Source organism: Paramisgurnus dabryanus, chromosome 24 (assembly GCF_030506205.2).
Source record: "Paramisgurnus dabryanus chromosome 24, PD_genome_1.1, whole genome shotgun sequence".
In the NCBI taxonomy this organism is placed as follows: Eukaryota; Metazoa; Chordata; class Actinopteri; order Cypriniformes; family Cobitidae; genus Paramisgurnus; species Paramisgurnus dabryanus.
The window spans coordinates 24,842,127-24,867,985 of NC_133360.1; the positions used below are offsets into that span (position 1 = coordinate 24,842,127).

A 25,859-nucleotide genomic window follows, 5' to 3' on the forward strand; every position below is an offset into this window, starting at 1 on the left:
CCGTTTAATCTTAAATACACAGGGTTCAGTTCAACCACACTTATAAAATGCCTTTACAGGTTATTTCTTTCAACTGCACACCTGTATGGTGCATAAGAGAAATGGAAAATGAAGGTACAGTGTGCGTGTAATGTTGGCAATAACTGGCCCCTTGGCCACATGCCTGGTTTGTAATGGCCGGTCCTTTTTAAAGGCTGTGAAGCAGGTTGAGTCTGTAAATGAGGACACTTTTACTGACATTATCATAAAACACAGCAGCCAATCTAAACAACAGGCCTATCTAGCTTCGATTTCTAGCGGCTTCTGTGTTATTATGACTAGACATTAAATTCTCAGGGTCTTTCACACACTCATACACACGTTTGTTGTATCTCTGCACAGTAACATGTGCGTGTTTATGTGTAAGGAAAGACTTGATCTGCTCGTAACTCTCTAACATTCGTCAAAACACACAATCAGGTGCCGTGACGTTTGGGCTTGGAGCATGTCCTTTGCAAAGTGATTTACTGTATAAAGAATCACATCTTTAAACAGTACACTGGAAAGATTTTATGTGAATGTGGCAGCTTATTCTGGATAAATTGCTCCATCTGGTGGTTGACGGGACAAAGTGCATTGACAGTGTATACAAAATTATTTTACTTCTTGGTTTTAATTAGCAATAGAAATAATGCACTGTTACATGTGGATTATACCACTTCATAATGAAAATTAAACAATGTTGTCAATGTTCCCGTAGCTCAGTTAGCAGAGCACTGCATTAGAAGCACAAAGGTCATGGGATCAATCTCCACACAAGTAGCTTTAGATGAAAGTTGTAAAATTGTTTAAGACAATAAGGTTCACATTACATGTTACTTAAGTCTGACAGCCGTTCTGTGTCAGATCCATTTCAAAGCTCTTCAGCTCGGCACATTTTAACTGCACTGTGGAGTCACTCCCACATTCTGATGCGGATGGCCATCGCTCCACCCATGTGTCCTTACCCAGCATATATACATACCTGAAAGAAAACGAGTTAATTATATAGAAAAAAACTTTAGATTCAGGTTCAATCCTGTTGTGCAGCTCACCCGGTGGTCGAGCTCCCTGCATGCCAGACATCAGTGAATGGACCAATGATCAGATAATCCTGACCTTTTCTCAAGTTCAGCCCTGATGTACAGGTCGCGTGTGAGAGGAAAGTTCTCCTGTCGGTTTCTTTTAGGCCATCTTCAGACCCTACACAAAAGAAAAACATATACATATGCATAAGACAAAGAGTAGCTTATATTCCTATGGCTCAGCTGGTAGCATGATGCTAGTAACGGTAGAGTTATGGGTTCGATTCCTAGTAAATGCATGGACTAATAAAATGTAAACCTCAAATGCACTGTAAAGGCCGAAGTATGGTCTATTTTTTACATGTATGCGAGGGGCTGCTTACAGTGCACGTGATGCAATTTTTATAATCAGAAGAGTGTGCGTGTATTGTACCAGATTTTTTAAAACCCCGCGTACAAGAGAATTTAGTTTGTAGCCCAGGAGATGCATTGCTTTTTGTCGCAATGCACATGCGTCGAATGTCTGTCCAGTAAACCTTATACTTTGCAAGGCTGTGCATTCGAGCATGCACATATGTTCGCCTACACACAAAAAACAAACTATACTCTGGGTTTAAAAAAATATATTCCACTTTCATAAAAATAAAATCCTGATAATTTACTCGCCCCCATGTCATCCAAGTTCTTTGTCTTTCTTTGTTCAGTTGTAGAAATTACGTTTGAGGAAAACATTCCAGGTTTTCTAAATTTAACTCTTTCACTGCCATTGACAAGTTAACTCATCAATTTAGAGAAAACCCAACTTATAAAACTTATAAACCCAACATATAAAACTTGGAAGTATTTCCTTACTGTGGGTTCACACCAGCCGTGTTTAAGGCGTCAAATTCGCGGACTGCGTCTAATTTGCCGCTTGAACATTTTGAGTTTACTCGCTTCATCCGTGAGTGAAATTCTAGTCAATGAGACATTCACGCGTAAATTCGCATCATGGGAGGGGCTTCTGCGACTCCACTCGCTTCCTGTATTCATGTCACTACTAGAGCAAGCTCCTGATTGGTTAACGCAGCGCGTTTTTCCAACAAATTTCAAATTTTTTCAACTTGCGCGTTTCTCCAGAGACCTCCAGACACGAGTCAATGCATCTTTACATTAACTTAACATTGAAATCACTCGCGCTTGACGCTTCTACCACGGCTGGTCTGAACGCAGCATTAAGCCAAACAGTTCAAACTAGGGCTGTGCCGATACATCGTGTTCCCCATTAAAAAGACCTGCTTGAAATCGATACTGAATCGCAAGAGTTCCGATTCTGTGTTTCATGCACAGCTTGTGCTTGTACTATGGCTCTGTGATCAGTAGGAAGTCCTTATCAATCTAAAATCACTATGAGTTTGAGTCGTTTATAATGTGCATTTAAAAAAAGAACACTCGCCAAACACAATCATTCAAAATATTTTTATTATCATGAAAATACCTGAAACAATCTGAAGAACAGCAATATAAATATTCCTTTAGACATTTCCTGGAATAGTGTTTAATATACTACTTTTACTGTGGCACAAATGGCGTTTCTACATGAGAGCGCCCCCTGGCTTTTGTGTGGCGGTATTTCACTGTAATTCATTCAAATTCATTCATTGAGAAAACGCGCATTTGCACGATTAATCAGCACAGCCCTAGTTCAAACCCTGTGTATGTTTTGAGGATTGCTCTGAATCTGATCTCTATCAAAATTTTGTATTTTTTAAGAAACCTACCCATATCTGAGAGGTGATAAAAAGAGAACAAATTAAGGTAGGACGAAACAGGTTTTTTGTTTGTTTGTTTGAAAGCAGATGGTCTGTTTATATATTTAAGGAAGAAAATTTTCTGGAAGCCATTAAACTTTTGTAAAAATCATAAAAAGTGCTGGTGCTGGCTAGCAACTTTTTTTTAAACGCTGGCGGGGAGAGACTTGATAGACTTTATTGGTATACAGTTTAAAATTGCAGTTTTAACGCAGATTCAAAGAGCTCTAAACGATACCATACGAGGCAGAAGGGTCTTATCTAGTGAAACTATTGAAAAATAAGCACTTTTAAACCACAACTTCTCGTCTTGCACCAGCGTGTGACGCGCCAGTGCAACCTCACCTAATTACGCAAGCATGTCAAAGGTCAGGCGTTACCAGTGCCGGCGCCAGCCGAGCGCTGATGAGGGGGCGTCTAAAATACCAGAGGGGGCGATCACATGAATGCATATAATTCCCCCAGCTAGAAAATACATAGGTTTGGTACATTAAGTTTTAAAGTGTTATAAACAAACATCTCTGTAATACAACCACAAAAACTACAGCTATAGTGAGCAACGTACAGAGCTCTGAACAATACAACAACAACAACAACAAAAAAACGCATACCTAACGTCACATTGCACAACACTACTCATTAGAAGTTCAGACCCAGAGGTAGAAATAAATTTTACGTAATGGTGGGGGGCAGTGTTGGCAAATAGAGTTGATGGTTTTCAGCCCAAAAACGGTCCAAACGCAACATTTTATCAACATTTTGGTTCAATTTGATCATATAACGTAGTTATTTTAACTGCCACAAGTAATGCACCAAGCTAGCGATTAAGCAGCTAGAGAACCACAATAGCAAAATGACAATAACTCGTTTACATATACAGCTATGCTGTATGATAGGCTAATTCAAATTCGTTAATTATAAATTTAACAATGTCTGTTTTTTATCTATTTACTCCTGATAAACATGTGTGTGTGAGAGAGAGATCGTACAGGCTTACCTTTAACGTTAAATGCAGAACAATAATGACTGTTGGTTGTATGTTGACTTGCAAGGATGCTGAAGAACATGAACATCTGAACTTTTCAAAACTATGTACAGTCTGGCTGAAGTTCATGGTGCCCGAATTGACTTAATGACAGCCGAACATTTGGATCTTTGCACCTGAAATGCTCCGATAATTCATCCACGCCACGGCATTAATTGATGTGTGACAATCCGGAGTCCGGTTTGTAGAACTTCCAATGCTATTTTCCATATATCCATTGCTACAGGGCAGGCCCAGGTCACTCTCACACTCCTGTCTGTAAATTTTTATATAATTTCCCACTTCGACATCTTGATTTCCCTCTGAGACTCAGAACGCGGGCTCATTGTCGGCGTGCCTTAAGCCGTCAACACAAACTTGTTCAACTTCAGGCGCGGCTGCAAGAACCAACAACCACATGACGTCAAAGTACCGCGAAAACGATTCGAGAAATCATACTAAGTGTCGTTTCGTCTCGCTCTCGCGGCATTTTGACGTCTTCGCCTGATGAATTCGAACAAGCCTATAGGCTACACATGAGTAGGCGTGTGTCACATAGAATACATGCACACTTGTTTTTTTGTTTTGTTAAATAATTAGACTTTAAAATTCACTTTAGGAAGACAATACACAAGGCAAACGTGATTTTTAAATAGCGCATTTTATCATTAAAATCCCATTCAACATTAATGGTGATCTGAGGGGGCAGGATAGTGCCAGTGAGGGGGCGACGCATATGTGAAATGCACATTTGCGGACCATTTAAAATAATAATAATAAACACACGACATTAATTAATATAATTCCTTCATACAACAACGTCGGAACGGTCCTCTTTCTCCACACTTGTTAACACTGGGGCAGTAGTCTCGCAAACGTCATACATAAGGTCACGCTGGCCTGTCACGCGGGTAGCGCAAGGTGAGAAATTGTGTTTTAAAAGTGCATTTTTTTTTGCAGAAAATGACGATCGTTTCGCTAGATATAAACCATATGCCTCGTTTGGGATCGTTTAGAACCATTTGAAGCTGCGTTGAAACTGCAAACTGTTGAAGTCTAAGTGAGTAAATTATCAGGATTTTTTTTATGAAAGTGGAGTATTCCTTTAAGTCACTTTGGGCTAAAGACTTTATTTTTATTTTTTCAGGACAATGTGCAGTTACATTAAAGAGATGGCTGCACTAGATATAGCTTTATGCTACTTTCCATTTGTAGTCATACATAGTTAACATTACATTACAGAATTCAAAATACCTAACAAAACAGTATATAAAGTATATAAAATATTCATATAACAAGAACAATTAATACAATAAAAAGGCTGTTTACAACGAAAGTGTAATACACAAATATAAAATTTTACTTACCCAATTATGTGCAAAATTAGCTAATTGCAATACTATAAAATGCTTTTTGTGAGAGCAGGACTGGTGGTTTAAAATCCAGTCTTTAACTGCCCTTGAAAATCTGCGTTATTCTTTATATTTTTATTGTTACTTACCTTCTTTTATAATCTGCACAATCTCCATTTCATACTGGTAGTAGTGACTCTCGCTGACACTGATCAGTTTAACCCTGTAGGCTGAAGAAAAATGACTCAAAAGATTAGTTAATTGAGGAGATGGTGGTAAAATTAAGTATCATCATGTACTTTCCCAAACACGTCAGTTTAACAGTAGAGACGTTTACCGTGATGTAATCCACTACACACTGCTGTCCTCCTCTGCTGTTGACCAACAGACAAGGAGTCGGCTTTCAATACACAACAATCACCTGATAATACCAATAAAAAATAAGTGAAGTTTAGTTTTGTATAGCTCAGTGGTAGAGAATTGCATTAACAGCTCAAAAGGTCATGGGTTCGAACCCTGGGAACACGCATACTGATAAAAATGTATACATTGTAAGGTAACGCAAGTCGCTTTGAATAAAAGCAAATGCATAAATGCAAATGATACTGACCCTGTGTGCAGCGACACACATTATCTCTGCAGATCTGATCCAGCTGCTGTTTGTCTTCAGGAGGAGAGTAGAACCTGCTGCAGCGTTTATCTGATCACAGTCACAATATAAACATTAACTAAAAATAAACTTTTTTTTGAGAAAAACACAACATACTTAAGTAAAGTTTAACCTTTGTTGTAGTACTGGTAAACTGTAACAGTGGATGGCTGAAGATGCCCCACTTTAAATTTCTGATTCAGTCTGAATGAGATCGTGTCGGTCTCACTACTGGACACCTGCCCAGCAGAACACATAGCAAAATATTTAGTATTGCCCTCATTAAATCGTGTTACAGCAGGTACCCTTATGAATTATAAAGGTGATGCGGGGTTACCTTAAACAGGTGAATTATGAGCGAACCTCTGTCACTCAGGTTATCCACCACTTTGAAGTTGTTGATGTATCGGTCCACTGAATTTGTGAGCTGTCAAGAAAACCCAAGGCATTATTACTGATTTAAACAATAGAAAGCTGCCTTCCTGTAAAGTTGTCTATATAGGCAGCTGTCCCCTAAAGCCCGTTACTGTTCCTTTTTTTGAAAAATGTAATGCATCTCCTGGGCTACACAGTACATACTACATGCATGCGCGACCTACGTGTATACTGTACACCGTGTTTTCAAAATCCTGCAGTGTGTGTACAATTGCATCATGTGCACTGTACGCGGACCCTCGGGTACACATAAAAACTGGACCATACTTGGGGCTTAAAGGAATATTGCCCTTTAAAAAAAAAATCCTGGTAATTTACTCACCCCCATGATATCCAAAATGTTGATGTCGAGAAAAATTCCAGGTTTTTTCTCGATTAAATAGACTTTATTGGACCCCAACAGTTTACAGTTTAAATGCAGCTTCAAAGGGCTCTAAACGATCCCAACCAAGGCTTATCTAGCAAAACGATTGTCATTTTTGTCAAGAAAAAGAAAAAATATCCACTTTTAAACCACAACTTATAGTCTTGCACCAGTCGTGTGACACACCAGCGCAGCCTTGCGTAATGCGTAAGCACGTCGAAAGGTCACAGGTCACATATGTGAAACGCACATTTGCGGACCATTTTTAACAAAAAACTAAGACATTAATTAGTATCATTCCACATACAACAACGTCGGAAAGGTCCTCTTACTCCACACTTGTAAACACTGGGGCGGTAGTTTTACATACATCATGCGTAATTAGACATTACGTAAGGTCGCACTTGCACATCACACGGCTATGTAAGACGAGAAGTTTAAAAGTGCATATTTTTATCCTTCTTGCCGAAAAGGACGATCGTTTATCTAATTAACTCTTTCGCCGCCATTTACGAGATATCTCGTCAATCAAGAGAAAACGCTTCCCTGCCAATGACAAGATTTTCCGTCTTTCCGCAAAACCGCTATTATCCACCTTCCGCAACTTTTTAAACCCGGAAGTATTGCCCTATGGCAAGCGGCTGCATGTCCGTGTCTGTTTTAAAGATCGCTCTGAATGGGATCTCTATGAAAAGTCCGTCACAAAAATGCAATTATCTCTGCTTTTTGTTCAAAATGTGGTGTTTTTGTAGCCTAGAAATCTAGACGCACCCTAGCGGCCGCAAAATATATTTGCTGCCAGGGTTTAGTCTAGGCACTCACAATACACTTAACAGCTCCAAAAACCAAAATTTGGTCAGGCCAATCACATCGTGTGTAGCGTCTGTGGGGCGGGCTTAACATGATGACGACAGAGCTGCAACGGTTCCTACTTGAATGGCTGCTGCTGCTGCTGGCGAACAGCTTTCTTTTGAAGCGGCTTTGGCCGCGACTCTGGAGGACTTAGACTTATGTTTTTCTTTGAGAGAAGAGCAAATAACCCTACTGAAGTCCTTTTTAAGCAAGAAAGATGTGTTTGGAGTTTTGCCGACTGGTTACGGTAACTACGTCACCTTCTTCGTTGCTCTGATTAGTCATAGCGCTATCCTATTGCGTGCAGAGGCATTTTGAGGGACAACCTTATATCCCGCCCCTTGCATTGAGCCGTTTGTGTGAAGAGTTGCCAGACCTTACATCTTGATGTAGGTCTGGCTAACCAGGCTAGTGTTTTTGCAGAAACCTACCCATATTCAAAAGCGGATTACAAAAGAACCACTGAAGGTAGGATGAAAAGTTTTTTTTGTTTGAAAGCAGAGGGTCTGCTCTGTATGTTTGTATATTTAAAGAAGAACATTTTCTGGAAGGCATTAAACTTTTGTGAAAATAATGAAAAACGCTGGCGCTGGCTGGCAACTTTTTTTAAAAACGCTGGCGGTGAAAGAGTTAAGACTCTTATGCCTCGGTTGGGATCGTTTAGAGCCATTTGAAGCTGCGTTGAAACTGCAATTTTCAACCCCATTTATACTGTAAACTGTTGGGGCCCATTAAAGTCTATTAAAATGAAAAAAAAAAAAAAACGTAATTTCTTCTCGACTGAACAAGAAAGGGTGTGTAAATTATCAGGATTTTTTAAAGAAAGTGGAGTATTCCTTTAAAAGCGGGGTGCATGATTTTTGAAAAACACTTTGGAAAAGGAAGTCTGGCCGAGTACCAAAACACACTTGTAGCCAATCAGCAGGACGGGGCGTGTCTACTAACAGACATTGTTGCCTGGGTTGTGTATGTGTGGGGCGGGTCTATCAAAAGAAGTTCCAGATTCTATTGGGGTAGGGGTGTGTTTGTTTAGGTGATTTCAAATATCAACATTGGCTTTCAGAGATCATGCACCCCGCCTTTAAGGGACATCCTAAACATTGAAACTCTGAAGTACTCTACATAGGCAGCAACTAATTTCAATTGAATAAAATGTTAGCATATTGCTAAGCTCACAAATGAATACTCAAAACTTCTTCAGAAATGATCAAGTATGAGATGTGTGGTCTTACCAGCTCTAAATCTGAGTTTTCAGGTTCAAAGCCAGTGGGCAGGCCAATATCCAAAATCACCATCCTCACCTGTTGTCCCTCTGTAGCCCTGACAAAACACAAAGCATTTTGGGTACACCACAAATCTGGCAAGAATCTGTGTGATTATTTCGTAAATACAGCAAGTGCTCACCTCACGTTTATATTGAGTTTAAAGGACTTTTCTACATCTGGTGGAGGCTTTTCTGAAATTGACCAAAAATGCGACATGTTTGATTTTCATTTGAGATGTTTGGGTCACACAAACTCTTCAAACTGAGAACTTACCACTAGTCTCAGCCATAGAGACATCCAGATGAAAGCCGTTGCATGTGCTGTTCTCGTACACATCAGGAAGCTGGTGATACACTGTCACCACCTGAGATCAAATGAATGAATGCTTCCTAATTATAAACGTATCTTAGAATCTAACACAGTACTTTCATATAGACATGCATTTATGTACCTCCAAGATACCCCTGCCATTCCCAGAAGCCACCAATGTGAATTCCTTGTCAAGAGGTACCTGTAGGGGTAAAGAAGATGAGCTATTTGTAGTGCATCCTGCCAAACTTTTGACTAAAGGAATCTTTGAATCAAGTTTTCAACAACCTTTCATGAGTTTGAAAGGACAGAATCAAAATTTACAACAAATTCATCACCTTTGAAGTTCGAGCTGCAGATCGCATGCTTCGCATAAAGCTCCAGCGTATGTCACTGCGACCGGGCACACTCAGCTCCACCAGCAAATTAAGATCAGAAGGAGGAGGTTTCTTTACTAGATACTCAGACAGGCCCTGCAGCACTACCATGGTGGACTGAGGGGAGAAAGAAACAAAGAATTGATCGTACCATCACCATAATAATATAATAGAGGAAAATTTACCTTATCCAAAAATCAAACCCAAATAAGCACTAAGTGAAGTATTTCTGTGGTCTTACCTGAGTAGAGCCGTATCCTCCTCCAACACCACGCTGTTCGTTCAACCATCGAAACGGGGCTTCTGCTTCCTTCATGTGACCTCCTTTGATCAGAGCCAATAATGCATAGCCAGTGGCTTCCAGTGTGAAATAATAATTATTGGAGTCATGCCAGTAGCTACCACCTGTTGACAAAAGAGAGGAACGTGAAACTGGTCGTATTGAAAAGAGAACTGTTTGGGCTCCACTGCGCTGAAGAGTTGCAACTTTTCACATTTATAATATTGTAAAGGTTTGGTACCACTTTAATTGCTAGGTTATTCCTAGGTTAACCCCTTATTTTTGGTGTAGGCGTAACCAGTTATTATATGTGACCATGCCTGTGAAAACCCAGCTAAAGTCATTTTTAGTGATTTACTGTTTTGATGTAAAGAACATTGTGAAATATAACCTTGCTATCTTTAATATTGACTAAGTAAGGTCATGAAAAAATTGAAATCAATTATTGAAATCAAATTTTGTAAATTATGAGACTTTATCCTGGATTTCACAGACTGGGTCACATTTGGGTATTACAGTTATTAAAATTTCAGCTGTGAAAATCTGGTTAACTTTACACACTGCAAAAAAGATTTTCAAGAAAAAAAATCAAAAATATCAAAATTAAGTGATTTTGTGCATAAAATAGGCAAAAAAGTCTGCCAATGGGGTAAGCAAGAAAATCACATTTTTCTTAAACACTAAATTCAAAAACCATTGGCATAAAATCACTTAAATTTGATATTTTTGGTCTAAAAACTAGACTTATTTTCTTGGGTCGTTTTGCTCATCAAGAAAAAGCATCTTAAATTTAAGACTTTTTAGATATTTTTACTGAAAACAAGACAAAAATACTAAGAATTTTTTTGCAGTGTAGTCTGTTTGAATACCTGCTGATGCTGACTTCAGCAAAATGCTCTTTGTACAGCCAAGGTCGGATAATGCCAAAGCGTAACATGCTATAGCCGCTGTGTACGGTCTCTCCACCCGGGGCAAATGTATATTTAGATACCTTGCTGCATTTCTAAACTTGCCCTGTAGCAACAAGAGAGGAATGAGAGGAAACACAATAAACACTATTTAACTAATAAGCATGACTGTTATCTAGTGTAATCCAGAGAGACTACAGCTAAATTCTATCAAAATTAAATGTAAATTATATACATGTCATCATATCTTATTTATAAATAATACCAATTTAGCTACTGTTTTGGTAAAGTTTGCAGACATTATAGGGATAGTTCACCCAAAAATGAAAATGTTGTCATCATTTATTCATCCTCATGTTGTTCTAAATCTGCATTAATTTTATTATTTTAATAACACGAAAGAAGATATTTTGATAAATGATGGTAAGCAAACAGCTGATTGTAAACATTGACTTCCATATTAGGAAAAAACAAATACGATGGAATTCAATGGGTACTGTTGTGTGCTTTCCATCAATTATCAAAATATTATCTTCATCATTTATCACAATGAGCCCTATTTTAACAATCTAAGCGCATTGTCTAAAGCACACGGCGCACAGTCTAAATGGGCGTGTCCGATGCCACTTTTGCTAATTTAACGACGGGGAAAATGGTTTGTGTCCCGACAACACAGTCGAAAAGGGTTGTTCATATTTTCCTAATGAGTAATGGGTGTGTTTTGGGCGTAACGTGTAATAAACCAATGAGAGTCGCAGCTCTCATCCCCTTTAAAAGCAAGTTGCGCTGGCGCTATGTCTAATCCCTATTACGATGACGGACTTCGTAAACTGAAAAACTAAGCAGAGGAAGAAGACCACCAGTTTAAGAATAATGTTAAAAATGTGTTGTTTTCATTTTTATTGAAATTAAAAAAAATTTGATTAAACCTTTAAAACATGTTTTCTTTCAGTCATAGAAGTAAAAATAGCAGGCTTTTAATTGCTGTAAAATTATTAATATCCTACATAATCATTGTAATCTCATAAAATAATTTGCAAATATGCAAGAAAAGGTGAATTCTCTAAAAATACAAAGAAGACATAAAGAATTTACAAACGCCAGAGCCGAAGCGTTTCAGCACTTGGACAGCGGCATGGGATTTTAACAAAGCATTACTTAAAAATGTTTCTCATCTCACCATATCCACAGGAACAGAGTCATCATATACAATAAATCCGTAAGGTAGCATTTAAAAACATTTAAAAATAGATGCATTTTTTTAAAGCAAAGAATTTATTTACTTACCAAGCTGCATGTGAAGCAGCTCTTTGCGCTTTCTAACGTCTCATAATTAGTCCTCATTTATGTCTAAGAGACTCAATAATAATCTTTTACATTCAATCCTTTAATCTTTCATATTTAAAAAGCGTCTTTGTGCAGCTGCGCATTCATGTATGTGATAAGCAAGCCCGTCCCGTTTATAGGCGCATATTACTAATTCGCTCTTTAAATAAGAATAAAACATATTGCGCCATTGACTTTAGACTTTAGAGCAGGTTTTTGTTGGTCAATGGCGTAGTCTATTTTAGTTGTCTCAAAATAGCAACGCGCCAACAATGCGCCTGAACACACCTCGATTTCAGACCAGAACGCCCATGGGCGCAAATGCATTGGCTGTTTAAACAACGTGGCGCTAAACATGAAAATGATAATTGGGCAGGGTTGAAACTAGCAAAAGACACTTGCGACGCGGGTTGCGCCGTGTGTATGATAGAGCCCAATAGCTCCATAATATTTGTTTTCCTACTTTAGAAGTCAATGGTAACCATTAGCAGTGTGCTTACCATCACTTAATCAAAATATGAAGAGTTTGGTTCCAAAACACTAAAAAATCCATTTAGACTAATTTAGGTAAAAACGTGTTTTCTATACAAAGAAAGTGACAAGATGAAAACCACTATTTTCTGTTACAAACTTTCACATAGCATCTTTAGGCTATAAAAACCTAAAAAATTCAAATCCATAATTAGATTTTCAAAGATTTATTATAAAAACTGATTATTTTTCCATAAAATGCAATAAATCAATTTTTTTTTCAAAATGCTATAAATCTATTGAATCAATATATAAATGTGCATTCATTTTTGCCATGTTATATTCATTTAGTTGACTAGTGGTTTACACTGATTAAAAAAATAAACATTAATGGCATTAATCAAAACACTTATCATATTAAGAACACTGTCATTGCTGCTGTCATTCTTGGGACGTCGTCGCTGAACTTTTTTGACAGCAATCAGCTTTAAAATGTTTTTGTCCTGCTCGATTTTTGTTGGCTTCGAGTAAAATAATGGAAAGTTTTTCATAAGATCCCCTGGAGTCAATGTGTTAGCATGACAGAAGCTGGAGAACAAACATTTTCCGTCTCCCGAGTTCCTTTCACGTAAATGATTAGAATTTGATGGCTTACGTTTCTTCCCCGCACAGAAATCCACCACAGGTTTATCAATGCCATCAAAGTATTATTTTGTTTTTGTTTGTTTGTTGATCATAAAGTACAAAGTAGATGAGGAAAACTTGGATTCTGTGTGTATTACAATGCGTGGAATGGTGCGCTGTGATTGGTTGAGCGGATTTATTGCATTCTGGAGAGAAGGAGGACTGGCATTTATCGCATTTTGGGAAAAAAGGGAGAAAAGATGACAGAATTACATGGCAGATATTGGATTTTTCATAAAATTAAGAATTTACTTTTTAATACTGACCTACAATACTGATTTTTTATTTTTTTCAAAATGGCGTTTATCACGTTTTGGAACCAAACTCTTCATATCTTCTTCATCATTTTTTCACAATACTTCCATAATATTTGTTTTCCTACTATGGAAGATTGACTTACATCACATTAGCTGTCTGCTGACCATCATTTATCAAAATATCTTCTTTAGTGTTCATCAGAAAAAATAAACTCATACAGGGTTAGAACATGAGACATGATGAAAGAATTTTCATTTTTGGGTGAACTATCCCTTTAAAGGATTAGTCCATTTTCTTAAAAAAATACAGATAATTTACTCACCACGTCATCCAAAGTGTTGATGTCTTTCTTTGTTTAGTCGAGAAGAAATTATGTTTTTTGAGGAAAACATTCAAGGATTTTTCTCATTTTAATGGACTTTAATGGACCCCAACACTCAACAGTTTTAATGCAGTCTAAATTATCCCAAACGAGGCATAAGGGTCTTATCTTGCGAAACGATTGTCATTTTTGGCAAGAAAAAAAAAATGCACTTTTAAACCACAACTTCTCGTCTTCCTACGGTCCTATGTCATTGAAAGGTCACGTGTTACATGAAACGCACATTTGCGGACCATTTTAAACAATAAACTGACACAAAGACATTATTTAGTATCATTCGACATACAACAACGTCGGAACGGTCCTTTTTCTCCACACTTGTAAACACTGGGGCGTAGTTTCGATACGTCATCCGTGACCTCTTGACGTGATGACGTATTACCTGAGGTTGCGCTGCACTGAAAAAAATTATTCATTCAATTTACTCATTTTTTTTTTAAGGTAAGTGGTTGCAATCAAATTATTTAAGCTACATTTAAACAAAAGTTTTTGTTTTGTTTTGCCTTTCTAATTTTTTTGTTTAAATGTAGCTTTAATAAATTGATTGCAACCACTTACCTTAAAAAATGGAGAAAATTGAATGAATAATTTTTTTCAGTGTGGCGTGTCACAGGACCGGAGGAAGACTAGAAGTTTTGGTTTAAAAGTGCATATTTTTTATTTTTCTTGCCAAAAATGACCCTTATGCCTGGTTTGAAATCATTTAGAGTCCTTTGAAACTGCAATTTTAAACTGCATTAACACTGTTAACTATTGGGGTCCATTTAAGTCCATTAAAATGAGAAAAATCCTGGAATGTTTTCCTCAAAAAAACTTAATTTCTTCTCGACTGAACAAAGAAAGACATCAAGATTTTGGATGACATGGTGGTGAGTAAATTATCTGGATTTTCTTTTTTTTTTTAAAGAAAATTGACTAATCCTTTAAGTAAGTTAAAAGTTAGTTAGAAAAAGTTCATGAATGTGTTTATGATTCACAACTAATATGATTGTAAAGGAGAAACAGTTTTTTACGTCTATGTTGACACCAGGATCTTGACAGCTAAGTGCATTTCTTGCTTCCGCTAAAGCAATCAGCACAAACGCAGTCATAGACACTCTTGATTCAGGACCATGCAGACCTCCCTGTACACAAATACATACAATACTTTGTTACTTTAGAAAACCGCAATCGTTTCACTTATTTCTCACACTCCGTTTTCTTACGGTCATGCTGGTGGTGTAGACAGGATTATCCTCTTTAAATGATCCATCTGGCTGCTGTTTGTTCTTCAGTAAGTACAGCAGAGGCCCACACAGATGCTTCTTATTGACGGAAATGTACGAATTTGCCATGGAGAACACCTTTACAACGTATGCAGTGATCCTAAGAGAAACAATATTAAAACATGAATAAGAAATTCTAGATATGAAGCGTCAATCCGTTCTGTGTTGATATAAATACCATGTGCTGGTGCCTTCATTGAGATAGGGTGGGTATGAATCATCCGCCTTCTGATAATTAAGTTGGTTTTCATAACCTGACATGAATTGAGGGACATTTTAGGAAAAATACAGCAGGCATCCGAATGACATGAGACTAGTGTATCATATACTATTGATCCACGTATCACCTCTCTGTATGTATTTAATTGCTTCTTCTCGGCGATGCATTCCAACGCTGTCCCACCCTGAACTGCGGTCCAAGTAGTGAGCGGCTATGAGCGGCAGAGTGATGCTGGCCAGGTTCTGCTCCACACATCCACCGGGCATCCGGATCAGTGCCGCCAGAGAGTCTTCGTTTATGGAGTTATCAATGCTATCTGCCAGCACATCACCTAGACCAAAGACAAAAACAGTTGCTATACACTGTAAAAAGTTAAAGTTGGATCTACTTAAAAATGTAAAAAAAATTAGTTAAAGGTGGGGTGCATGATCTCTGAAAGCCAATGTTGATATTCGTCTTTTGATAGATCCGCCCCACACATACGCAACTCAGGCAACGATGTTGGTTAGTAGACACGCCCCTTGCTGCCAATTGGCTACAAGTGTGTTTTGGTACTCGGCCCAACTTCCTTTTCCAAGTGTTTTTCAAAAATCATGCACCCCGCCTTTAATCCAACTTTCACTATTTACAGTGGAAAATATATGGAAAACAGTTTAAATGGACAGCTGATGATGTGAGCTTATGTTTCAGTCAGAATTCATTTTATCATCGAAATGAAAGAGTGTTTAACAAATGTCAAACCTCTGACGTTGACAAACGTCTGTGGAAGAGATCTCGGTACAACAGAGTTTAGCTCCACCGCATCCACTCGTATCATCTGTCGTCCACCTGAATAGATGAAGTAAATATTTAAACAAACAAAATAATATATACTCTACTATACAACCACTTAAAGGTGCACTGAGAACCTTGACAGAAATGCAATATAACATACATAACTATATTATCAGTGGTATAAATTAACTGTATTGTTTTTATTACCTTAGAATGAGCCCTTTTTCTCTACATACACTGCGGGATTTACATGGAAGTCGCTGTCATGTTTCTACAGTAGCCCTAAACGCACAAACTGCTCTATAGTTTTGTAACTACATTGTCTCATACGATGACGTGTTTGTCCTGTGGCGGCTACCGTAGCTTCACTATGCCTTTCGAAAGGGAATTGATTGCAATTCACAATCTCACCACTAGATGCGGCAAAAAAACTATAGATGTTTCAGCAGTAACAACATAAACAAGCGGTTTTCGTGGAACACACGTAACTTCCGGTAAACTCCGCGAAGAATAAATAACAACGAAGTCCTTTTAAAGTAGTTTATTTATATAACAAGCAAAATAAACAACACATAGATTATCTAGGAAACCAAAACATTTGTTATTTTCGGCGAGTTATTTCTTCAAGAGTTCAGTTTCAGCAACTAGTCAGACCATTAAACAAACAGAAACCGGAAGTAAAGTTCCAACCAGATGCATAATCGCGTCACCGCACGTCCCACCCCAAATTCATGTTATCGAATAAAATAACACATCACCTTCTTTAACTCTTTTCCCGCCATTGACGAGTTAACTCGTCAATTAAGAGAAAACGCTTCCCTGCCAATGACAAGTTTTTCCAGCAATCCTATTTCCACTATTATTCACCAGGTGTCGCTTTTACCCAATTTATAAAACCTGGAAGCAACCCCTTAGGGCAAACAGTAAGAACTCTGTGTATGTTTTGATCATCGCTCTGAATCTGATCTCTGTTAAAAGTCCTTCACAAAAATGCAGTTATCTCAGCTTTTTTGCTAAAATTTTGTATTTTTAAAGAAACACATATTTAAGAGGTGATAAAAAGAGAACAAATAAGGGTAGGATGTTTTATTTTTGTTTGAAATCAGAGGGTCTGTTCTTTCATTTGATATATTGTATGTTTATATATTTAAAGAAGAACATTTTCTGGAAGGCATTAAACTTTTGTAAAAAAAATTTAATGCTGGCGCTGGCTGACAACTTTAAAAAAAAAAACACTGGTGGGGAAAGAGTTAACAATAAAAACCATGCACACTAATCACTATACACATGAAAAAAAATTATGCTTTGCTTTTTATTCTTGTTTTTTACTGGTTTTGTTAAAACTCACCTTGATCTCCTTTCTCAGAGGGGTCCAACACAAAGCTTCTCACTTTCAATGTTTGAATGCCCTCAACCTAAATTTCCACAAACCACAAAATAATCATAGTCATGCCAGAAATAATAGATTGTATTAGTAAAAGTATATGAGTAAGACGAAGCAGCTTTCAGACTCTATTTACCACTACTTGTAGATTCTTTCTAACTGCATCCTGCCCCATTAAGTCTGATGCAATAGCCGTGAGCTGCAGAGGATGCTCTCCAATTTTAAGAGGGATGATGGTGTATGAAACTAAAACAGAAGAACTGCCCTGTACTGAAACTTTCTGCCTGTGAGGTCCACTGAATGCCACGCTACACATGTCCTCGGTTTTATCCAGGATCACTGTTACCTGCACACAGAGACATTGTTTAGGATGAGGGCATTTTCAAAAACTTGTAAAAAGGCCTAAAAAAGGTGAACCACTATCATTTTAGTGTTTACTAAGCATAGTTGCAAAGTTTTATATTATTATGTTGTTGCAATAGTTGTGTGTTGTATAAGTAGGTGGTCCTATGTTGTTGTTGTTCAGGATACATCTGGACAGATGCCTTGTGGTCATGTTTATTAAGCAGTTCACAAACCGCATTGGACCGTGTTTACACCTGTATTGTATTGTATTTGGCAGTGTGCACAAATCTTTACCAGGTGTCATGATGCCCATACTGTAGATTTGTTCACACGGGAGTATGGTCATTGAGATGACAGCGTGTTAACTAACCTCTAGTTTTGAGTTCTTGTAGTTGTGAATCACAGCTTTAATTTCCACATGTTCATTTCTGGACACTGAATGAGGCAACCTCAGGTCAATGAAGAATGGCTTCCACGCTTTGACGTTATAGGGTTCAGCTACACAAAAACCTGCAAGAGATGGTTCCAGGTGGTTCTGTTTTACACACAGAGCGTTTAACACCACTAAATGGAAAGTCATAACATTTGTCTAATGGCATTGATAAATGCACCTCCACAGGAAGGGGGCGTGTATACCAAAGTGGCTAAACACTACTAAAAATGCCAGCCGGATACCAACTGTGGACATTTGCCAAGTACTTTGGTTGCACTTCTGTTTTGTTTATCAGTCGTTGAACGATGCACTGGTTGGTTGTTGTGATATTTGGTCCGCCCCCCTCCACTGAGCTGAGCATTTCACCAAAAGCATTTTTGAAAAGCGGAAACAATTGAAAACATACGACGACCACAGGTTTGAACGCCCCCTAACCTCAAGAGATGTAAGGTGCTTTTCCAAGAAAATCATGATAACATTTAACTGCAATAAACCCTGGTTCTCCAAAGTTCAGAGAAGGAACATCCTACTCTCTGTTATATATAAAGTGATTCTGATTTGGCTGTCTGACTTTTTGAAAAAAAAATGCACACTACCTGCTCCCGAGAGAACGCCTATTAAAGTAGCTTTGGGGTGATTCTCACAAAATTAGACTTATGAGGTGTCATGAAACATTTTTATAAAAAAAGTAAATGCAAAGTAAGAGCATAAAAATAAGAAACATAGAGTTACAAACATCTCTTCACGTACTATTTTGCACATGATTTCAAATGACATCATACAAACCAATTTTGTTGTTTTTTCTATATTTAAGGGGAAATTTTCATTACCGCAACGTGTCCATGACTGGATTTGGGTTCTTTGACATGGAAATATTTATAATAAAAAAATCTAAAAAATAAAAAGGTTCAGTGCATGTTATACTATAAACATTTACAGTAAAGAAACATGTGGTATTTGGTGATCATTGGTAAATGTAAAGACAATAATAAGGAATATAAATGTGTCCAAGACCAATTTTCTCATCCTCCGCAACAATTTTCAATCATTCTTTAAGCCCTCAAGGAACTAACATTTTAAAAAAAATAGTTGGAAGGGACATAATTGACCGTGACACTCAAGATGGCTACCAGGTAAGCAGTTCTTATTTTTTCTCTCCAGTTAAAAGTTGAAATTTTGTTTGTCATAGTACTTAGACAACTTTTTAGTTCTCATTACCGAAACATGATTTTGTAAATGCATATATTTAATGTAATATCATGTTGCGGTAATGATATTTTTTATATTGATAATCTAAAAAAATGTAAATAATTCTATAGGAAATATTTTTTAAATCCTCTAAAAATAATGATTATAGTAAGTTCAGACCTTAATATTGTATAATAATATGTGCAAAAAAAAGGCTTCAAGGGCTTTTAAAAAAAAATCTGATGCTGGACACCTTCTAAGTCTGGATTTCGTGAGAATCTCCAATTTGTGTAATTATCAAAAATGATCCAACACACTACTTTAGAACATTTTAGCGTGATACCTTTTACCATTTGGTCATAAGGCTACTTTGGACAAATTGAGCTGTTTACCGTGTCTGCGCGGTTCGCGACTTGTGCCAGGGCTAGCATCGCTAATCATAGCTTACATCAACTTTTACAAGCAGTGATTTTAAATGGATTTCTCCAAATAGCATGCCAAACTTTACCTGTCGAGTAGAAACTTTACAACTGAGGCACCAGTGGGAAGCCCAACCTGTGTGAAATATTTTCGCAAAAACACTCTGGTCTTGTTTTTTTCTTCAGAGGCCTTTCTCTTCTTGTCATACAATTCGTAGTCTTTTTCTATTGCGACCCTCAGACATTTTGAAAAAACAGGGTCGGTAAGAACCGAATGGAAACCGTAACTCACCACACATATACACCTAAAAGTGCGCATTGCGCAGAAAGGGATGAGCACGTACGACGGCCTACGTAAACATATTACCAAAATGACTTACAACTAGGAGGACCAATAGTCTTGATTATCAATCTGGAAACAGAAAATCCCCGCAATACCTTAAGGAAGCAACAGACTGATATACAGTTGGAGGTGTTTACCTGTTTTAGGTGAAGCACTGATAGCCAGAAAGCCCCACTCAGTGATACTGTCAGGAAGAACAGTATCCACCGAATATACAGCCAACCTGTGATAAACACACACATAAACTTCAGTCCCTGCTGAAAACCAGCATATTTTGTGGTCATAATTCCCATGCTGGTTTGGTGCTGGTTTAACTGGTGGTCATCAGCTTACCAGCACCAGCATCCCATGCTGGTCATACCAGCGAGACCAGCATATGTTGTGTTTTAGTGCTGGTATGCTGGTGACCAGCAGCTTTACGAGCATGGACATGATGCCGGTCTGTTTTGTTTTTTCAGCAGGGATAATAAATGTTGCTGGTGATTTGCTGTGTAACTGGCAATTTGAAAGTAAAATCTCCCCTAACTAACAAACAAATTTTAAAACAGTGCCACGCGTAAGATTAAAGTTTGCCATTTTGATTCATGCATAAGAAAATCATTTGGCTTCTTACATTGAATAAGTTAAGCTTTAGTTTGTGTGAACTGCATAAGGTCTCACGAGGGTTTACTAATTTAGAATGACTAGTGTGACTTAAACGCTGAGGACATTTTAAAACGACTCAAAAGTAAAATCTTTACCCATCAGTACTGCCAGGCTTGGGTTTGAGAGGCAGTCTGATATCAGTCCATAGCCATGACTCGTAGAACTTCGTGCGGACGTAAATGTCATCTATGTCAACATCATCTTCGTCAAACTCATCTTCTTCATCTTCTGTCTTTGTACTTTGTTCCCTAATGGGGTAGAGATCCAAATGACCCTCCATGACATTGGGTTGCGCATATCCAATATGTCCAGCTTCTCCCCGAAGTACAGGCATTTCAGGCACTGGAGCCCTCGCTAACAAGATTTCATACGTTTCAACAGGTTCATGATACACTCCAAACCAAGGGGATTCTACGAACTCACGACCTGAAGAGATGAGTCAAAGTTTATATGAACTTTGCTTCATCTTGATCTAATTAATAAAGTGAGGAACAGTGCTAAAGGTATTAAGAACAAAAAGTTTGGCACGGCAGGTACTTACCATGCCACAAAATTGGACGAAATGGTGTGGTGGGTGGAGGAGTTGTGGTCGGTGGAAGGGTGGTTGGTGGAGGCCTGGTAATGTCTATCAGTTGCTCCCCCCTGTACTGCGTGCAACAGCGCAGGAAAGCCAATACGCAGCTCCAGTCCTCCGTAATGTACTGGATACGGCGATAGCACGAGTATGGCATGGGAATGTCCCTCATGCCATCCACGCAACACTTCTGCAGAAACGTATCAGGGTATTCCTTCTCTACACAAAAGGAGTCACATGGGTAAGAGCATTTCAAATGACTGGACGGATTACTTTTTTACTCTTTAAAGGGATAGTTCGGCCAAAAACGATATTAAACCCATGATTTACTCACCCCCAAGCTGTCCGAGTTGCATATGTCCATCGTTTTTCAGACAAACACATTTTTGGATATTTTAGAAAATATTTTAGATCTTTCTGTTGATTAAATGTAATGTTACGGGGTCCAGCAATAGTCCACGACCTTCGAGTCCAAAAAAAGTGCGTCCATCCTTCACAAATTAAATCCAAACGGCTCCAGGATGATAAACAAAGGTCTTCTGAGGGTAATCCGTGCGGTGTTGTTGTAGAAATATCCATATTTAAAATGTTATTAACGTAATTAACTACCTTCCGGTTTCGCCGCCATCTTAGACTCAGGAGAGAGTATTAGCGTAGTGTACGCACTTTTCTTAGTGACGTATGACAAATTCGGAGGGCGGGGGACAGAGCAGCAACAGAGAAACCGCTGTATGCTGCGTAAGCGCTCATCCTGAATGCGGATGACTCTAAGATGGCGGCGAAACCGGAAGGTAGTTAATTACGTTAATAACATTTTAAATATGGATATTTTTACAACAACACCGCACGGATTACCCTCAGAAGACCTTTGTTTATCATCCTGGAGCCGTTTGGATTTAATTTGTGAAGGATGGACGCACTTTTTTTGGACTTGAAGGTCATGGACTATTGCTGGACCCCGTAATATTACATTTAATCAACAGAAAGATCTAAAATATTTTCTAAAATATCCAAAAATGTGTTTGTCTGAAAAACGATGGACATATGCAACTCGGACAGCTTGGGGGTGAGTAAATCATGGGTTTAATATCGTTTTTGGCCGAACTATCCCTTTAACCCCATTAAGCACACATTTTAAGGATTTTTACGATAAGTATTAACAGCAACACTTAGAAAAAACTAGGATGAAGTTGTATAACTCAACATAAATAGTAACTAAACCCAAAACCAACTTTTTTACTTAATGAACTGTAAGAATGGGGCTTTATTAGTGCCGTTCATTGATTTGAGTAATTTTTTTGACATTTGGGTATGTGTTTCAAGGCTACAATATATTAGAGCTGAAGATCTGTGCCCGAACCCGACAATTTATAACTAAATATTACTTAGTCTTACATAATTTAGACAGAGGATATAGACTAATGTTGGCATTAATGTAAACCTTTATCTTAATTTCGTTATTCCCAAATACCCATCTTATTCAGAATGTATTATCTTAATTTAATTTGTTAAGAAATAATTGTTTTTATTGTTGGCCTATTTATAGTGTATTGCATAGGCCTATTTCGAACCAGATGTTACAGATTACTTATTTTTTTCTTTGTTTCAACTTCCAAGTGACGTGTAGCCTAGTTAGTCATTAATAAATAATGTTAAAACCTGTGTAAATTACTCATTTTTGACAAAAGCTGTGTGCGTGCACACATTTAACTAATGTCGGGCTTTTTTAGTTTAAGTTACTTTTTTAGTTTAATTAAAAATTAAAATAAAATTTAAATTTAAATTAATAAAAAAATATCTAATGAATTATATAGAAACTGAGATGGTAGGCCAGAGCTCTACATTTTTTTTTTATGAAATATGCAATTTCTGAATGCAGAACTTTTCAGTCATAAAAACACCTCAAGGCCTGAAAGAAATCAAGCCTCAGCCAAGAAAAAGTATTGCAAAAGTAATTTAAAAGTAACGTAGCATTACTAAGTAACGAAATGAGTTACTTTTTTGGGAGTAACTTAATATTGTAATGCATTACTTTTAAAAGTAACTTTCCCCAACACTGTTCGTCTTAATCAAAAGAGCGGTAATAAATATAGCTGTCATTAAACTTTGCTAAAACAACAAAGCTGGTGTTGGCCTAAGACTTTTGCACAATACTGAATGATTTAAATTAGGGAACATTAACCGTAATTAAATATGTTGTATAGATTATTCTGTTAGTTGATAAAAATTGAAAGTATTTTACTGATCTTATAGAGCTAATTGTATAATGTTACAAAATTAAAGTTGTATATTGTATATTCAGTGTTATTTACAGTATACATCTGTTACACAGACTCACCCATCTGCTGTTTAAGCTGTAGTCTAGCAGCAGAACGTCTTTTCCTGGATTTGTGTGAGCAATGATCTGTACAAAATAACCAAAAAAAATTTCACTTGAAAACTTCCAGACAGCTTTGTGTGATAAACAAACCAAATAATTTACTGATAACTTTCAACAAGCTGGGAGCCTTTTTTGTTGGAACAAGCAACTAACATAAACAAAACATAGCGTGCATGGTGTCTAGAAGGGTTGCCGATATAACCCTTCATCTGGTCCACTGACCTTAATGGCGAGACGTATGAATGAAGACAATTTTTAGCGCATCGAAAGACATATCAACACAGCAAATTAATAACACTGTTTTATAAATATTTGTTAATTATCTTCCATGATTAGAGAGCGCTGTCATCTTAACGTCTTTTTGCTCTACTAGTTGACGTAACAGTTAAAGGGGCCATGGCATGAAAATCTGACTTTTTCAATGTTTAAGTGATATGGTTGGGTCCCCAGTGCTTCTATCAACCAAGAAAATGTGAAAAAGATCAACCCAGTAACTTAGTTTTGGTAAACCATTCTCTACAAGCACATAAAAAAATAGGTCGTTCAAATTTGGCTCTCCTTATGATGTCATAAGGAGCTCTTATTATAATAATACCACCCCTTAATCTGCACTATCCAACCACAGCACTGCCATTTAGTGCAGAGAGAAAGAGAATTCACAGCACAATTGAGTTTCAATTTTAACAAACCACTTCATCTGCTCATTTGCATTTTAGAGGACACACCAAAAACGGCACAATTTTTAACATGCTATAATAAATAATTGATATGGTATTTTGAGCTAAAACTACACATATGTGCTCTGGAGACCAAAAATTTATTTGACATCTTAAAAAAGTCTTGTGACATGGCCCCTTTTAATCCTGACATACCTGAAACTATTGATCCTGATAAGAGTATTGTGAAATTTCAGAATTAGAGTTTACATTTAAAATAGCCAATTGTCATAACAAATAATAAATGAAATAATAATAATAATTTGTTACATTCATATAGCGCTTTTTCTGCAGACCTCAAAGCGCTTTTACATATGAATGGGGGAATCTCCTCGACCACCACCAAAATGCATATGTTTATATGACTTTTGAAATATTATTTTAAATATATGACACTGAAATCTTTTTTTGGTGGGGCAAGTAAAAACCTAAACCATTGGCCCGACTGGGCCAGTATAAAAAAAATATTTACGTTGAGCCTTGCTTGCATGTTTTAAAATACAAAGTACATTGTACAAGTAAATCAACGCTGACCGCATTTAACCGCAGCTTCATGGTGTTTCTAAACACTGTAAGCAAACAATCTGAACCATACAGGTGCCCTTTGGATTTAAACAAAAAAAAACTCTTTTGGAATATGCCCTCGGTTATGCATTGATTTTTTTCCTTAGAGCAACATTATCTAAATTAAATTTCTGTGGATTTCCTAAAGGACTTTCTGGCTTAAATCAAAATAGCCCATCCCCAAATCTATATTATATGTAAATCCATAAACATATCTCCGTGCCAAGAGCATTCGGTAAATATCATAATCTCATTGCTTTACTGTTGTTTTGTTTTTGTTTCAACTTGTCTAACAATTCAGAAAAAATTACCATGCTTTCTACTAAAATATTGATTATATAGTATTTATACATATAGCTGTGTGTGTGTTAAGCACCTTTTCTGGCTTCAGAGGAGACACCAGTGCTGGAATGAAACATTAATCCTGCATTAGCAAAAACGCTCATACTTTCCCTTCCTCCTCCTGTGGTGCAGCCCATATCAGCCTCACCTACCACGTCCCACACCTGAACGTAACGAGATGAAAAGACATCAAACTAATGGGAAAAAGTGCACTCAGTGCATTTTAAGAGATTTTTGAATGAATAGCATCACATACTTTCTTCTGCGTCAGACGATTTTTGCTCAACAGAAAAATGGCATTGTCCACTGCAACCATGCTGACTTTCGCTCCTGGATCACCAGCAACTTGAAACTGAAATTGGCCTCCAGGTGAAACATCTCCTTGTGCCGGTCCAACACGGAGCTGGCAGAGCCACAGACCCCGTTAAATCAACATGAAGCATTGCACAAACCATACATGAGAAACTACTTATATGACTAAACAGACTCACCGAACCT

The 25,859-nt window shown here is 37.5% G+C and overlaps 1 protein-coding gene across 1 annotated transcript in view; it reads right to left on the bottom strand.

Moving 5' to 3' along the window:
* Positions 1 to 633: 633 nt before the first annotated feature.
* Positions 634 to 25,859, bottom strand: part of LOC135740997 (venom factor-like) — a 34,795-nt gene continuing 9,569 nt past the window's right edge. The window contains exons 16-43 of the mRNA XM_073813649.1: positions 25,618 to 25,764; positions 25,396 to 25,525; positions 23,698 to 23,763; positions 21,327 to 21,578; positions 20,881 to 21,211; positions 20,278 to 20,363; positions 18,128 to 18,267; positions 17,549 to 17,758; positions 17,377 to 17,443; positions 15,996 to 16,082; positions 15,382 to 15,585; positions 15,213 to 15,288; positions 14,975 to 15,134; positions 14,783 to 14,893; positions 10,610 to 10,754; positions 9,702 to 9,865; positions 9,422 to 9,577; positions 9,226 to 9,285; positions 9,048 to 9,138; positions 8,914 to 8,965; positions 8,742 to 8,829; positions 6,196 to 6,285; positions 5,992 to 6,097; positions 5,820 to 5,909; positions 5,547 to 5,630; positions 5,359 to 5,439; positions 1,074 to 1,221; positions 634 to 1,003 (exon numbers count right to left, since the gene is read on the bottom strand). Coding sequence (XP_073669750.1) covers positions 859 to 1,003; positions 1,074 to 1,221; positions 5,359 to 5,439; positions 5,547 to 5,630; positions 5,820 to 5,909; positions 5,992 to 6,097; positions 6,196 to 6,285; positions 8,742 to 8,829; positions 8,914 to 8,965; positions 9,048 to 9,138; positions 9,226 to 9,285; positions 9,422 to 9,577; positions 9,702 to 9,865; positions 10,610 to 10,754; positions 14,783 to 14,893; positions 14,975 to 15,134; positions 15,213 to 15,288; positions 15,382 to 15,585; positions 15,996 to 16,082; positions 17,377 to 17,443; positions 17,549 to 17,758; positions 18,128 to 18,267; positions 20,278 to 20,363; positions 20,881 to 21,211; positions 21,327 to 21,578; positions 23,698 to 23,763; positions 25,396 to 25,525; positions 25,618 to 25,764 — 3,567 coding nt within the window. The 3' untranslated portion in view covers positions 634 to 858. The remainder of the gene's footprint in view (positions 1,004 to 1,073; positions 1,222 to 5,358; positions 5,440 to 5,546; positions 5,631 to 5,819; positions 5,910 to 5,991; positions 6,098 to 6,195; positions 6,286 to 8,741; positions 8,830 to 8,913; positions 8,966 to 9,047; positions 9,139 to 9,225; positions 9,286 to 9,421; positions 9,578 to 9,701; positions 9,866 to 10,609; positions 10,755 to 14,782; positions 14,894 to 14,974; positions 15,135 to 15,212; positions 15,289 to 15,381; positions 15,586 to 15,995; positions 16,083 to 17,376; positions 17,444 to 17,548; positions 17,759 to 18,127; positions 18,268 to 20,277; positions 20,364 to 20,880; positions 21,212 to 21,326; positions 21,579 to 23,697; positions 23,764 to 25,395; positions 25,526 to 25,617; positions 25,765 to 25,859) is intronic.